The 15848-nt window shown below is 40.8% G+C and overlaps 1 protein-coding gene across 1 annotated transcript; it reads left to right on the top strand.

Moving 5' to 3' along the window:
* The first annotated feature begins 205 nt into the window (after positions 1-205).
* On the top strand, positions 206-3957 carry ZNF514 (zinc finger protein 514). The gene is given in 7 exon segments (XM_066372697.1): positions 206-481; positions 830-920; positions 2891-3062; positions 3064-3404; positions 3407-3792; positions 3794-3857; positions 3860-3957. Coding segments are annotated over 7 exon segments (1428 nt in total).
* Positions 3958-15848: the final 11891 nt, after the last annotated feature.

The raw sequence follows: 15848 nt of genomic DNA, 5'->3' as shown, positions 1-15848 counted from the left end.
TCTAATTAAATGCAACTAAATTGAGAATAAACCTCTTGAAAACTGAGGAAATAGATTGCATTTACCTCCCCCTACTAAACAGAATGTCTCTGTGTGCCTAATTCTCCTAAGACCCTGATTACATTTCTGAACATCTTAATGTCTATATAAGTGGGCAATGAGTGAGATGCTACAATCCTTGGAGTAGTTTAAAACTATTTTTGACATGACAGAGTCCAACACTGGGCATTGGGTTAGCCAAGAACTCTTGGAATCCCTTATTGCACATCCTACGGTTGAGCTCAGATACCAGCCAATATCTCCTCAGGGCCAAGGATATGCTTCCAAGGGTGCAAGAGTGTTTTCTGTGTTTCAGGACCTGTTGACATTCAAGGATATGGCTGTGGAATTTACCCAGTGGAAGTAGGGGCAGCTAGACCATACTCAAAAGGACCTGTACAGGGAGGTCATGCTGGAGAACTTCAGGAACCTGGCTTCCCTTGTTGAGCTCAGCTCCTCCAAAGCCTGCCCATCAGGCCATCTTTATTACTATTCTATTTAAAAGCTAGGGGTGTCTGGGCCTGCTTGCTGAGTTTTGCCCTGGGGTTCTGAGATAAGACATTTACCTTTTCTTTGGGACCCAGAGATAATATTTTTGTTGCTTATTCCTAAGAAAAGTCCTGCTTCTTACAAATTGAAGAAGTTTGAAGGCTATTCCCCTTGACAGTTCACATTGCCCATTCTTTGGAAGCTGTCCACACCTATCATACTTCTCCACCCTGAAGACCAGTGGCCAAAGCCTGGCCTCTGACATGCACTGGCACAATCTTTTCTTTCTCTACTATCAGAGCTTCTAGTGGCCAAACCATATGTGATTTGCGAGTTGGAGGAAGAAGAGCCCTGCATGTTAGAGAGAGAAATCTTAGCAAATGCCCACTCAGGTAAGTGAGACCTAAGCTTCATTACACATATTAAGAACCAGCTGTGGGTGGGAATCTGCCCTGAACCCTTGGTCAGGGGCTTTCCCTTGAGATGAGTCCACTTGCTAGGAGTCCTTACCTCCAGTACTTTGAATATACATAGACTTTTTAAATTATCTCTGTCAGAAAGAGATGTTCTTTTTTTCCTCTAGTGTTTACCTTCCTGGTACCCATCTCTGCCCACCTCTTCTGGCTTCTTGGTGCTACACATCATCACTGATGTTATACGATCAATGTTAGATGGAATCTAAAAATCAACAGTTACAAGTGGCCAGGCAATCACATATTAGCCAGCAAGGAATCAAACAGAACAATTCAGGAGCCCAGAAATGAAAGGGTTATTGGCCAAGACAGACAGATGATGTAAAGAAGATCAAGGTGAGGACAAGCTTGATTAAAGTTGAGCTGCACCAGCAGTTTCCAGGAACAAGGACTATTCCTTGCAAGCTGTCAATGGCATCTCTCCGAGACTGTTTATTCCTAGGTGACTTGAGAGTACCCAGGTGGCTCCACTCCTTGGGGAAGAATTCTGGACTCAAAGCTCTCCTTACTACCATACATAGCCCAAGCATACTGGAGCGAATGGCAGTCTATGCCAGTGTTCATCTCTGAGGCAGATCTTAGCCTCAGGCCAGAGTTAAAGCTCAGGAAAGTAGTGCTCAAATCTGAGAGCACAGACTGGGCCTCATCACAGGAACTTAGAACAAAGGACAGAGAGGGAAGATGATGATCTCTGCTGATCTCCTCTGTATTCATACTTTCTTGATCTTTTTTCCTTCCCGAATGAGAGCAAGGGTCTGACGTCTGGATCTAGTCTCATGATCAATATGTGTTTACAGTGGTCTATAAATGTGGCTCTGTTTCAGAATCTCTTGGGGAACTTTTTAGACATTCAGATCCCCAAGAGCCACATGAGACCGACTAGTGCAGAAGCTGGCCCCTGGGAGCACTGGTGAGACCTCAGCAGCCATTTCTTTCTGTGGAAGTGTCATTATTATTGTATTAATTTTCTACTGTTGCTGAGACAAACTGTCACAAGCTTAACTTTAAAGACCACAGTTAATTATCTTACAGTTCCTACATCAAAAGTCTTGTATGGGTCTTGCACAGTTACAACCAAGGCATTGGCAGGGCTGCATTCCATCCTGGAATGTCTAGGGGAGAATCTCTTTCTGTTCATTTGAGTTGTTGGCAGAAACAATTTCCTGCAGTTGTAAAACTGAGGTCCTCATTTTCTTGCTGGCTATAAACTGAGGTGTGTTCCCAGCTTCTAGAGACTGCCACGTTCCTTGTCTCATGGTGCAGTTACTCTACCTTCAAAGCCATGAATGGTGGGTCGAGACCTCACACAACATCTTTCTGACTCAGGCAGGAAATGTTCTCTCAAAATGACTCATTGGGCCCACCTGAGTGATCCAGGATTCTCTCCCATCTCAAAGTCTGTGCCCTTAGTCACATTTACAAAGTCTCTTTTGCCATGTAAGGTAACATACTTATAGGTTCTTGGGATTAAGGCATGGACATCTTTGGGGAGAATTATTCTGCCTCTACCTCATTGTGCATAGCAATACAGTACATGTCATATGTATATGCATATAACAAGAATATATGGTACTAACTGTGGTGTTGAGGGAAGACTTTGGCATGCATCATTCCACTCTTCTCTCATATTTACAATCTTTGGACATACCTTATGCCTAGAATTCAAACACTGTTCTCTCAGGCTTTCCTAATCACCAGTCATCTTCTTATTTCTTATGCTTGACACCCTCCAAAACATTCCTCAGACATATACCATTTTTGGAAGAAACTGTATAGCTCCTTTAGATATTACTTTAAAGCTTATTTATCTGACATCCATTCTAGGACTTCACTTCCTCTTGGCACAGAGAATAGTTAATACTAGAATGTCTCCCCGCACCCCTCCCCAGACTGGGAGAGAAGGCCTTAAGCCATAGGATCAATGCTAAATCAGAGAAATTCCAAAGAAAAATTATTCCAGATAGCATCACTGGAAAAACACAGTAGAGATGAACTCTGGTGCTACAAACTGAAAGCAACTTGTGGTTGTGATGACCAGTCAGAGAAATATCCAGAAAAACAAGAGACATCTGAAAGAAAAGTCTCTCACTCAGAAAGTTGCTACCACCCTTAGGGGAGATCATGAATGGAGTGAATTTGGGACAGGTGTAGGCTTAGGATCAGTCCTTGTTGACCAATTTGATGTTCCTACTGGAGAAGGATCCTTTACATGCAATACGGAATTCAGACAGACTTCAGGGAGAAATAATTCTCAGAGAATCCATCCAGGGAAGAACTCTTGTACATACAATAAATGTGGGAAGTCCTTCCATTTCCAGTCAGAACTTAGGCGCCATCAGAGATGTCACACTGGAGAAAAGCCCTATGAGTGCAGTGAATGTGGGAGAATCTTTGCTTACATTTCCCCCTTACTAAACATCAGAGAACTCATACTAGGGAAAAGTCCTATAAGTGCAGCGAATGTGGGAGAGCCTTTAGCCAGAGGTCATCTCTTGTCCTACATTATAGGTTTCATACTGGAGAGAAATGCTACAAGTGTAATAAATGTGGGAGAGCCTTTGGTCATATTTCATCCCTTATTAAACATTGGAGAACTCATACTGGAGAAAAGCCCTATGAATGCAAGGAATGTGGGAGAGCCTTCAGCCAGAGCTCATCTCTTATTGTACATTATAGGTTTCATACTGGAGAGAAACCCTACAAATGTAATAAATGTGGCAGAGCCTTCAGCCAGAGTTCATCTCTCACTCAACATTACAGATATCATACCGGAGAGAACCCCTACAAGTGTTAACGAGTGTGGGAGAGCCTTTGCTCACACTGCATCCCTTATGAAACATCAGAAAAGTCACACTGGAAGAAAACACTATGAATTCAGCGAATACAGGCAGGCTTTCAGCTGAAGTACACATGTCACTCAAGCTCAGAGACTATATGCTGGAGTGAGATCCTATGAGTGACATGTATGAGGGAAGACTTGGTTGGAGGACACATCTTGTTCAACATTAGATAATACATCCTGAAGATTAGTGCTGTCAATGTCAAGGGGGAAAGTGGGCTTCCAGTCACACCTCCTCCCCATCAAACATCAGAGAAACCATGTTAATGCAATGAATTTGCAAAGGCTTTAGTCAGAGGATATACATTATTCAGCATCGTATGGGGGAGAAGCCCTTCAGTCACTTACTGTTGGGGACCGAAAGCCAACATGGTCTTTGCAGTTTAGATTTTTGGGGGACAGAGGTGTGGGGAACTGGCAGTAAGCTGAAAGTCTGCCCAACCCCCACCTCACTTGTTCTGTGAAGTTGCTAAAGGCTGTTAAGGGTGCTGGGTTGTTTATACTCATCCTACTCCCATGTCCCCCGGCAAGACTGGAGGCAAGTTTCTTTTATTCTTGTTTGTGAAGCTAAGATGTTATGTATGGTGGGGGTTTTCTGCACTTGGTAGAATTCTTGGGTTGCCTTGAAAATGTGATCAGAGATCTCTGATTTGCTAATGGCCTCATTTTCCCCTATAAATAAAGCAAGAAGCAGGTGTGGAGCACTCTGTTCTTGCCATCAGCAATTGCAAATCCCTCCTGAGCCCATCCTTTTACTTTAAGCCTATACTTTTAATTTTGCACCATTCCCACTCAGGACCTGGAATTACTAGCCATGCTGGTTTGCAGCAACTTACCCTCAGAAAAAAATTGTGTAACATACTGAAGAGGAACTCTGCAGGTGTGGTCAAGACTTCAGCAATACTTCTTCCCTTACTAAGTATCAAGGACACACTAAAGAGAAGCCCTATGAAAGCAGCAGATGTGGGAAGGTCTATAATCAGAGCTCATCCTTCATCAGAGAATTCATTCTTTTTAAGATTTTATTTATTGGTTTATAGATGAGAGAGAGAGAGAGAGAGAGAAAGAGAGAGAGAGAGAAGGTGGGGAAGAGTGGGAAGAATCAACAAGTAGTTGATTCTCATATGTGCCTTGACTTAGAAAGTCCTGGGTTTTGAACTGGGACCTCAGCATTCCAGATTGACACTTTATCCACTGCACCACCACAGGTCAGGCAAGAGAATTCATTCTTGAGAAAGACACCATGGACATGGTGAATGTGAGAGAGCCCTCAGCCTTGATGAACATCAGTGAACTCATCCTACAAGTTAGAAACCCTGGGAATGGAATGTGGGAAATCCTTTGGATGTCCCACCCTTTTTGCACATCAGAGAACAAAGTCACTAATGTGACTTTGAATTTAGTGAAACTAAACTGGGAAACCCACTAGTATAGTTCAGGCCCAAGTACATGTTTAGGCTTTATTCAAAAGAGGAACCCTGGAAGCTTACTGAATGTGAGGAGAGTTCCTTCAGACTGGAGATTGGTAAAACTAGAGCTGAAAAGAAGTGGAGATTTTCACCCTATGGGGACTATTCTTGTAAGTGCAATTGCATCCTGCCTCCCTATCCTGTCACTGATGGAAGCAGGGGTGTTACTGTGTGGGTGACAAAAATGGAGCCTGAGCCCTGGCCGGTTGGCTCAGCGGTAGAGCGTCGGCCTAGCGTGCGGAGGACCCGGGTTCGATTCCCGGCCAGGGCACACAGGAGAAGCGCCCATTTGCTTCTCCACCCCTCCGCCGCGCTTTCCTCTCTGTCTCTCTCTTCCCCTCCCGCAGACAAGGCTCCATTGGAGCAAAGATCGCCCGGGCGCTGGGGATGGCTCTGTGGCCTCTGCCTCAGGCGCTAGAGTGGCTCTGGTCACAACATGGCGATGCCCAGGATGGGCAGAGCATCGCCCCCTGGTGGGCAGAGCATCGCCCCTGGTGGGTGTGCCGGGTGGATCCCGGTCGGGCGCATGCGGGAGTCTGTCTGACTGTCTCTCCCTCTTTCCAGCTTCAGAAAAATGAAAAAAAAAAAAAAAAAAAAATGGAGCCTGAGAGATTTGCTAGTGATCTGGCCCAAGCATATTTTAGAGCTAAGGAAAGTGATTTTCAGAAAGTGCCACACTGTGGCCTGCTCTGGGCTGGGCCTCTCCTGATTCACAGCTGTTGTTTGGGGACTGAGAAACTGAAGGCCTTCCCTGCACAAAACCCCCATGCACTTGTTTCTCTCTAATGCATGTTACCTTTCTCTAAGAGGCGTACAGTGGTATTTTTAAGTTTAAGAAAAGTAATTTTTTATTAGCTTTATGCTATTAAACTGGAAATTTTGAAATGAAAACATTTTAAATATTAAAATCACTAAAATATGGGCATTATAAAAATTTCAAAACCTCAACATTATTCATGAAAGTAGCCAGATAGATGCCAGGGGCCAGATATTGTCAATCTCCATTTATATGAACTGTCCAGAAAAGGTCAATCTTCAGAGAGTTAAGTACATCAATGATTACCTGGAGCTGTGAGTGGCAATTGGGAGCAACTGCAAATGTTCCAAGGGATCTTATTTGGGTGGTGAAGTGTTCTAAAACTGGGTTATGGTGATAGTTGAACAGGTTGGTAAATTAACTAAAAATCATTGAATTATACATATAAATTGGGAAGAATTTTATGGTATTGAATAAAACTGTAAAAAAAACAAAAAACATATATACCAACTATTGCTAAACTAAGTTTCCTATGTCATCTATTACTTCAATCATCTGTGTATCTTTGGTGTCACATTTTATTGTCTTTAATAGTTACCCTTAAGTTTACTGGGTTTCAAGTTCATATGTTGCCTCTGCAACTTAGGTTGGGAAGCCAAGACCAGGAGCTTGCATAGATCAGACATCTTGTCTAAAAAGAGTTTGCTTGTACTAAGACAGTCCTTCAAGCATTTGAAATTCAGATGAGGCCTATCCTGTGGTGGTGCTGTGGATAAAACCTTGACATAGAACAGAGGTCATTGTTCTAAACCCTGGGCTTGCCCAGTCAAGGCACATATGGGAAACAACAACTTGATGCTTCCCACTCCTCCCCATCCCTTTTTGTCTCTCTCTCCTCTCTAAAATCAATAAGTAAAAATTTTAAATCCAGATGAGGAGGCAGAGCCCAGAATTTAGGCAAAGGAACTTGCTTGCCATACCTCAGGTGGGCCTCCATACTTCCCAGCCTGTAGACGATTGTATAAACAGCTCCACCAGCCTGGAATGCCCTCTCCACTTATATAAAGTCTAATAATCAGTCAGTCCAAAACTGTTCAGATGCCCCCACTTCAGGGAAAAAGTCTCTTGAATACTGATGTAAGCTATATCATACTCATTTGCAATTAAAAAAGTATGTTATTTGCATTTGTTTTTAAAAATGAAAGCTATCTAGACTTGGGGTAGTTTTATCATTGTTTTGATGTAATTAAGTCATTTGTTGTGTTTCATCTTGTCACTTATCTCCTGACCAATGATCAGCTGCTTCAGATCATTTCTCACGGTTACTCTCAGTAGGGAGCACACGATATGTGCTTACTAACCATGTGTTGTGTGTTGATTTGACAAACAACTTGTATTGCCCAGGTTTTTGTGCTTCTGACTGACTTAACACTTTCATACTAGATAAAAAGTTTTCCTTCTAGAAAACTACCAATTTAATATTTTCTTAGAAAAATATAATGGTGCTTCCTATAGTTATTTTTTCACTCAAACACAGATTACCGCTGTTCCATTTTTTGGAGTGAACTGGTGTGTGTGTACATAAAAATTCATTATTTTATTTTGTAGTGCTACCATGACTTCTCATACCAACAACCCAGGTTAAGACTACAGAAATGAAAAAGGCTGCTATCACTTCAGAGACCAGCCACAAATTTGGGGGTCCCTAGGTGAATTTCTGACCAGCTAGCTACAAATTTGGGGATTCCCACATTACTCTTTAATTCTCTAGATTACAACTCTCAGGAAAGCATTATATCTATTATAATTTTATTATAGCAAAAAGATACAAATCAAACCAGCCTAAGGAGGAGACACATGAGGTGATCTCTGAAACCATCCTAAATTTGAGGCTTCCATCTTCCCAGGAACACATTACCCTGCTTGGATATTGATGTGTAACATGCAGTGCTGTCAACCAGGGAAGACACCAGAGTCTCCTCCAGAATTTCTATTGACATTTTATTATCTTGAAATGATTGATACACCACACAGTTGAACTCCATCTCCAGTGCCTCTCCCCTGTCTGGAGATCAGGCTCATGACAGTACAAGGCTCAAAGTCCTAGCTCTCTCATCACTTGGTTTGTCTTTCTGGCATAGCCAGCTTCCATCTTGAGTCATCTCATTAGCATAAGCTAATTAGAGGCCAACTATGGATCACTCATTATCATAAACTATGAGGTGTGTCCCAAGGGCCCACTATATCACTCAGGAAATTCCAAGGATTGAGAGGTTACCTCCCAGGAACCAGGGACAAAGGCCTGACAAGTTTTTTTGTTGTTGTTTGTTTTTTCAGTGAGAGAAGGGGAGACAGCGAGACAGACTCCCACATGCACCCCAACTGGGATCCACCTGGCAAGCCCACTAGGGGATGATGTTCTGCCCTTCTTGGGTGTTGCTCCATTGCTCAGCAGCAGAACTCTTTTAGTGCTTGAGGCAGAAACCATGGAACCATCCTTAGCACCTGGGGCCAACTGGCTTCAATGGAGCCATGGCTGCAGGAAGGAAAGAGAGAGAGAGAGAAGCAAGAGGGGGAGGAATGGAGAAGCAAATTGGCACTTCTCCTGTGTGCCCTGAGTGGGAATTGAACCCAGAACATCCACACTGGGCTGATGTTCTACCACTGAGCCAACCATCCAGGGCCAAGTTCTTTTATACACAAGCACAGTTTCAAAACAATGTGAAAATGCTTCTTCAGTTGTTATTCAAATAAACAAGTCACGAATGTTAAGACTATAGACATTTCTCAACAAATAACTGCAATATTCCTTCTGTTTACAGACTAAGATCAGCTGTTTCAGAATGTCTAGGAGAATTCTCAGTTTGAAGTGCTCTATTGGAGTAGGCTTCCAGTTGTGTCAATTCTAAACTTTTAGTTGTGAAATATGTACTGAGAATGGACTGCCTGGAGTCTCACTACTATATTTGTTAGCAGTACCTAACAACAAGGTCCCATACAACAAGGTTCAAGAGAAGTTTTTCTCTGATATCTTTTCCAATGGACAAAATCCCATGTGAAGATCATAGAGGCTTTTTAGGAAAAGTCTGTGGGAAGGTGGCCTTCACCTGGGGATAGAACTTGAATCCCTTTCAGTATTTTATATGTCTGCATGCAGCAGGGTAGAGTTTAGTATTGAACGTGAAAAAAATCACTAAACGGCCCTTCTAGTTATCACTTCTGGGGATAACTGATATATGCTCAAGGGAGTGAACCATATGGCCATATGGGTTCCTGGCAATACCTTTGGCCAGGAAGCTAGAGGGTTTCTGAAAGTTTTGCTCATTTTAAGTTAGGAATGCTATTGGTTCTTTCAGCCTTTCTAGAATATTGTGAATGGCAAAGACAACATAGTTTTTGAGTAAGGGTTAGTGCTTTATGGCAGTGGTCCCCAAACCTGGGGCTGCAGACCGGTACTGGTCCGTGGGCCATTTGGTACCAGTCCACAGAAAAAGAATAAATAACTTACATTATTTCTGTTTTATTTATATTTAAGTCTGAATGATGTTTTATTTTTTAAAAATTACCAGATTCCTTCAGTTACATCTAAGACTCACTCTTGACACTTGTCTCGGTCACGTGATACATTTATCTATCCCACCCTAAAGGCCGGTCTGCGAAAATATTTTCTGACATTAAACTGGTCCGTGGCCCAAAAAAGGTTGGGGACCACTGCTTTATGGAGTTCTGTTATAATGTTCCTGTAAAGTGTGCCCCAGGCTAGACACATCAAGCATGTTTTAGTGACTGTAAGACTATAGGTTTTCAGCAATGAAATGCTTCAACCCATCCTGAAAACGCATCTATAACAACTAAAACATTCAAATCTCATGAAGAGTAGAGGCTGGATAAAATTCGTATGGAAGTGTCCAAGGACCCTTGAGGCTTTTGTTCCTGGCCGTGTCCCACCTCTACATTGTTTTTCCAGTATTATGTTTATAGGTGACACATAACTTTAAAATAACCTGTTAGAAATCTGTCTTTTAAAAGTTTATTTACCAATGTAATTTAAGATAGTAACCAATTTGTATCATGATGGGTAGTTCCATGGAAGTTAGCTGATAATCCATTTGAAATCATCTAGTGCCACCAAGGGGCCATTGTGAGAGCACCAGAGATGACCTGAGTGAAAGGGTCCAATTGTTAACATTTTTTCAGAATCAAGGCCTAACCACTGATAGCTTATAATGGCCTCCTTGAATTCCTCCAGTTAGAAACCGCACTTGGGTTAAGGCTGCTTGCCTGGCACGGTGATATTCTAGAGCATTTCCATTCACTTCTATCTTCTCTCTTTTGCATTAGACTCTGCCCTTCTAATAGCCACTTCTCCAGGAAGTAGGAGCAAATCTATGAGTTCCTTAGCTTGTAGTTCATTGCTGGTGAGGATTCTAGCAGAGATCAAGAAAACTTTGTTTTCAAAGCATCTTAATGCCATTTACTGATTTCAAGTATATAATAGGCTATCTGTGTACATGCCTATTCTCTGGTCTTTGATTAGTTGACAAACTATATACAGTAAGAACAATACGTTCTACCATCTGGGCTGCTTTTACCTCATGTAGAGGACTATATTCTAAAGAGAATGTAAATTAGTAATAGCATATCCTGCTTGATATCCTCCAGTTTCATTTTTCAGATATGATTCATTAACAAAAAAAATAGTTCAGTTTTTCATTGGCATCTCTCGTAGGAGACGACTCTGCACCAGTATAAATGGCAGTTAACCGCAGAGCAAGGGTTAATTGGAGACAGGAGATCTTGGAGTGTGTTGGCCATGGAGAGACACTGGCCTGGGTTACTCAAGTGCATGTACGCAGGATTCTTGGAGGAATGCCTGCAAGAACCAGATGTACTTTGTGATTGATAAGCTCTGAGACTCTGACTCTTCTTGTGTCCTTGTTCATGAAAAGAAACAGTAGATGTGCGGGGTTGGGGATGAAACGGATGGGAAAAATGGCTTGTGTAACTTTCTAGTTTTAATTGCTGAGCTATGGTTTTTGGAACTCAATAACTATGCAGAGGCGCTGTTTCTCGGGGCTGATTCTGCGTAAGAATTTCAAACCTCTGCCCGGTGTATATAGAATCTGGTGTGTCTTTTGCCTTGCGAGTCTGAACCGTGAAGAAATTCGTAACAATCTCTAATAAATCTGAGCATAGCATGGAAAGTTCCCTAACTGTGCTAAGACGATTGTGAGGTTCTCCTGTTAAAAGCAGGTGAGTGGAAGGCTTCAGGATGCTGCAGTAATGTGCAGAAATGTGAGGGAGAGAGTCACAGATTATCATAAGATATTAATTAGCTGGTTGAAAATGTAAAACTATCTCTGTTCACAAATGACGTGATCTTATATACAGAAAGCCCTAAGAAATACACTGAAAACCTACTAGAATAAATGAGTTCAGCAAAGTTTTTGTATACAATCAGATCAATATGCAAAAAATAATATTTATGTACTTGATCCAGAAAAAAATTGATAAGTTGGACTTTAACAAAATTAAAAACTTTTGTTTTGTGGAAGACCCTGTTATAAGAATAAAAAGCTTCAAACTAGGAGGAATTATCTACTAATAAACTGTTTGAAAATGTACTCATATCTATAAAGAACTTTCAAAACAATGGTAAAAGAAACCAAGCAATCCAACTACAGAGTGAACAACCACTTCACCAAAGAGGACATATAGATGGCCCCCAGGAATATGAAAAGTTCAGTATTATTAACTATTAGGGAAAAGTAAATTGAAGTTATGATGAGATATCACTACACAACTATTAGAATAGCTAAAAAAAAATTTTAAGTGACTATATCAAGTGCTATTGAGAATGCACAGACACTAGACAGATCTCTCACACATGGCTGGTAAGAATATAAAATGGTATGGCCAGTTTGGAAATTTCTTAAACATTAAACAATAGGTTTAGTTTTTACCCTAAACTTTTAACTTTTTAAATTAAACTTATACATGTTTAGAGTTTAAACACCATACAGTCTAGCAATCTCTCTGCTTGCCTTGCATCCCAGAGAAATGAAAGCACATGCATACCCAAACACATACATGAGTATATACCAGAAAGTGGGGTCAAAGAGATATTTGTATCCCCATGTTCATAGCAGCATTATTCACAATAGCCAAAAGGTTTGTTGGCAGATGAATGGAATGGATAAACAAAAATGGATAAAAAAATAAATAAACAAAAATACACACACACACACACACACACACACACAAAGGAATATATTCAGCCTTAAAAAGGAAATTCAGACACATGCTACAACATGGATGATCTTTGAAGACATTATGCTAAGTGAAATAAGCCAGTCACAAAAGGACAAAAATTGTATGAGTCCTTTTATATGAGTAAACTTGAGTAATCAAACTCATAGAGACAAAGTAGAATGGTGGTTGCCAGAGACTGGAGAGAGAAATGAAAGGGCAGTTGCTGTTTAACAGCACAGATGAAGAGTTCTAGAGATGGATGGTGAAAATGGTTGCACAAGAATGTGAATGTTCTTAATGCTCTGAACTGTACACTTAAAAGTGGTTAAGATGATACATTTTGTTATGTGTGTTTCATCACAAATTTAAAAATGTTTAATGTCAAAAAATATACATGAATGTTTAGAGCAGCTTGTTTGAAATTGCCAAAAATTAGAGACAAACTAACTATCTTCCAGTGGGTACATGGTTAAACAAAAAGGAACTACTGATGCACGCAACAACTCCGATGAACACCAAGGGCATTAAGACAAGTTAAAAAGCAACCTCCAGAACAACTAAGGTGCCGCAATGAATTGATGCTTTTCATCTCTCTCCCTTCCTGTCTGCCTGTCCCTGTCTTTCAAAAAGAAAAAGCACACCAACTTCCAAAGGTCACCCACTGTAGGAGTCCATTTATATAACATTCTCAAAATGGGAGAATTATGATGGAAAACAGATTGTTGCAAATGGTTAGGGATGGAGAGGGGAAGAAAAAGGACAAGCATGACTCTAAAGGAAGGGAAAGCTCTAGAGATGTTTTTGGTGATAGAACAGTTCTATATCTTAATAGTGGTGGTTACAGAAATCTACATGTGATAAAATGGTACAGAACTACGTGCACACACACACAAATTAGTGCATGTAAAATTGATAAAATCTAAATAAACACTGTGGATTGTACCAATGTCAATCCTCTGGTTTTGTCATTGTATGGTAGTTAAATGTTATAATTGGGACAACTGGGTAAAACGGTACATACTATTTTTGCAACTTCTTATGAAGCTATAATTATTTTAAAATAAAACATTAGAAATAAACAAGAAACACACTAACCAAAACCTGAATGCTGGACCATGGGCCAGCAAGTTTCCATGTGACCTGAGCTGTCTATCCTGAACTGTCTGTTCCACCAGGTCATGAAGTTGGGTGTACTCCATCATCAAATGAAAGCAATTTATATGAAATTGAGCTCAAGCAGATCCTGAAGGTGGAAGTAATAGTGTGATATCCTCATGACCACAGCTTCTACTCTTGCTACACTATCTTCTCTCTCATCCCCACACACAACTCCATGGGAAGTTCCCATAACCAGCTGCCTGAAGAATACTTGGGCTCTGCTTGATATGCAGGCACCACCTGAAAGTGAACAGTGTTAAAGGAAATCCTCTCAGTAAAATTACTTTTTGAAGACTTGATTATGGTGTTAGGTAGATGGTAACACTTTGTGTGCTGCGGCACGGTCCTCCAGGATGTGGTATGTACTCTAAATCAGCGTCCAATATATGATACTGTTTCTCCCATAGCTGGGATTTACAGGTCCAGTTATCAAGGGCTGGGAATGGGAGGTCTCCTCTCACTATTATCCCTAGTGATTAACTGGCAAAAATTTTGCTTCTTCTTGCTGCTTTTCTAGAGATTTTAGTTCTATAGGGAGTAATCCTTCTGCAAGGTGACACAATTCCATCCAACTGGAAGTTGACATTGCTACCTGGACACTTTTGACTCCTCCTGCCACTGAAACAATAAAGTATTTCTTCTGGCTGGGGCAATTACTCCTGACTCTAGAGGGGAAACTGGGTTGCTGCTACACAAGTACAGGGAAGAGTGTGTGTGGAATGTAAGAGATCCCTAGGAGACCACTTAGTACTCTCAAGTTCTATAATCAAAGTCAGTGGAAAACCACAACAATCCAATCCAAGCAGAACTTCTTTTTCTTCTTTGTTTTCCTTTGAGAGAGGCAGGAAGAGACAGGAACATTGAGCTGCTCCTGTATGTGCCCTGACTGGAGAATCTAACCAACAACCTCCATGCTCTGGGTCTATGCTCCAACCAACTGCGCTATCTGGCCAGGGCTTAATTCTTAATGATTTTTTTTTTTTTTTTTAAAGAGAGACAGAGAGGATGGGTTACGGGAGGGACAAGGGAAGCATTTGTTGTTCCACTCAGTAGTGCATTTTTGGTTCAAGCAGAACTTCTAATGATCGATTCTTCAGGAATGAAGGTTTGGGTCAACCTACCAGCAAGGAACCATGACCAGCTGCAATGCTTGCTGAAGGCAAAGGGAATATCCAATGGGTAGATGGTAATTATAGATACTAGCCATGACTGACCACATGACCAGTTACAGAAATGAATTTATGATAGTTATAAGTATTACCTCATTTTAATGTTTGCATAAGTTAACAAAATATTTTCTTTCCTTTTCTTATCTCCTTAACAAGATATATTGATGATAGCTTATCTCAGTATTTAAATTATAGGACATAAAAGGGGAATAAGGCCTGGCCTGTGGTGGCACAATGGATAAAGTGTTGATCTGGAATTCTGAGGTCACCAGTTGGAAACCCTAGGCTTGTCCAGTCATGGCACATACAAGTAACCAATGAACAACAAAAATGAAGCAACTATGAGTTGATACTTCTTGCTTCCCTCCAATCCCTGTAAAATCAATAAATAAAATCTTTTTTAAAAAGGGAGAATAGTATGAATCAGCTAGAGGAAGAATAAATATCACACAAGAACAAAAAAGCCTTTGTATCTTCTTGGGGAAAAAAGTTTTTATTTTTCATTGTCTAGAGCAGGGTTAGTCAACATTTTTATACCTACCACCCACTTTTGTATCTCTGTTAGTAGTAAAATTTTCTAACCGCCCACTGGTTCCACACTAATGGTGATTTATAAAGTAGGGAAGTAACTTTATAAAATTTATAAAGCAGAGTTACAGCAAGTTAAAGCATATAATAATAATTACTTACCAAGTACTTTATGTCAGATTTTCGTTGTTTGGCAGAATAAATCTTTATAAAACAACTTACTATAGTTAAATCTATCTTTTTATTTATACTTTGGTTGCTCTGCTACTACTCACCATGAAAGCTGGAACGCCCACTAGTGGGCGATAGGGACCAGGATCCCTACCATAGTTGTACTATGTAAGGCAGAAGAATAACTTTTTTCTTTACTTGAAGATTAAGTATGGTTTAAGGAGGTATATACAGGTGCCAAGTTGACAAGGGGTGGACTGTTATGACTGTAAAATGTGTCAACTTGGCTAGGTTAAATTACATGTCTTTATCTGGTGGCTGGCCACCAAGGGGATTAGGTGGAAGCTGCCAGTCCTCTTTAGGCCATGGCTGGACATCCCCAAACACTTCTTTCCAATGCAGTCTTCAAATATTTTTCTGTCCCTTTCTTTGTCTCTTCACGTTCTGAAACTCACTTTACTTGCATGTTGGAATGCCTTTGTCCCACTGGTCTTTGAGGCTCTG

This window comes from Saccopteryx leptura, chromosome 3 (assembly GCF_036850995.1).
Source record: "Saccopteryx leptura isolate mSacLep1 chromosome 3, mSacLep1_pri_phased_curated, whole genome shotgun sequence".
Classification (NCBI taxonomy): Eukaryota; Metazoa; Chordata; class Mammalia; order Chiroptera; family Emballonuridae; genus Saccopteryx; species Saccopteryx leptura.
Note: the sequence above shows the minus strand (reverse complement) of the source record. Positions and strands in the feature narration are given on the sequence as shown.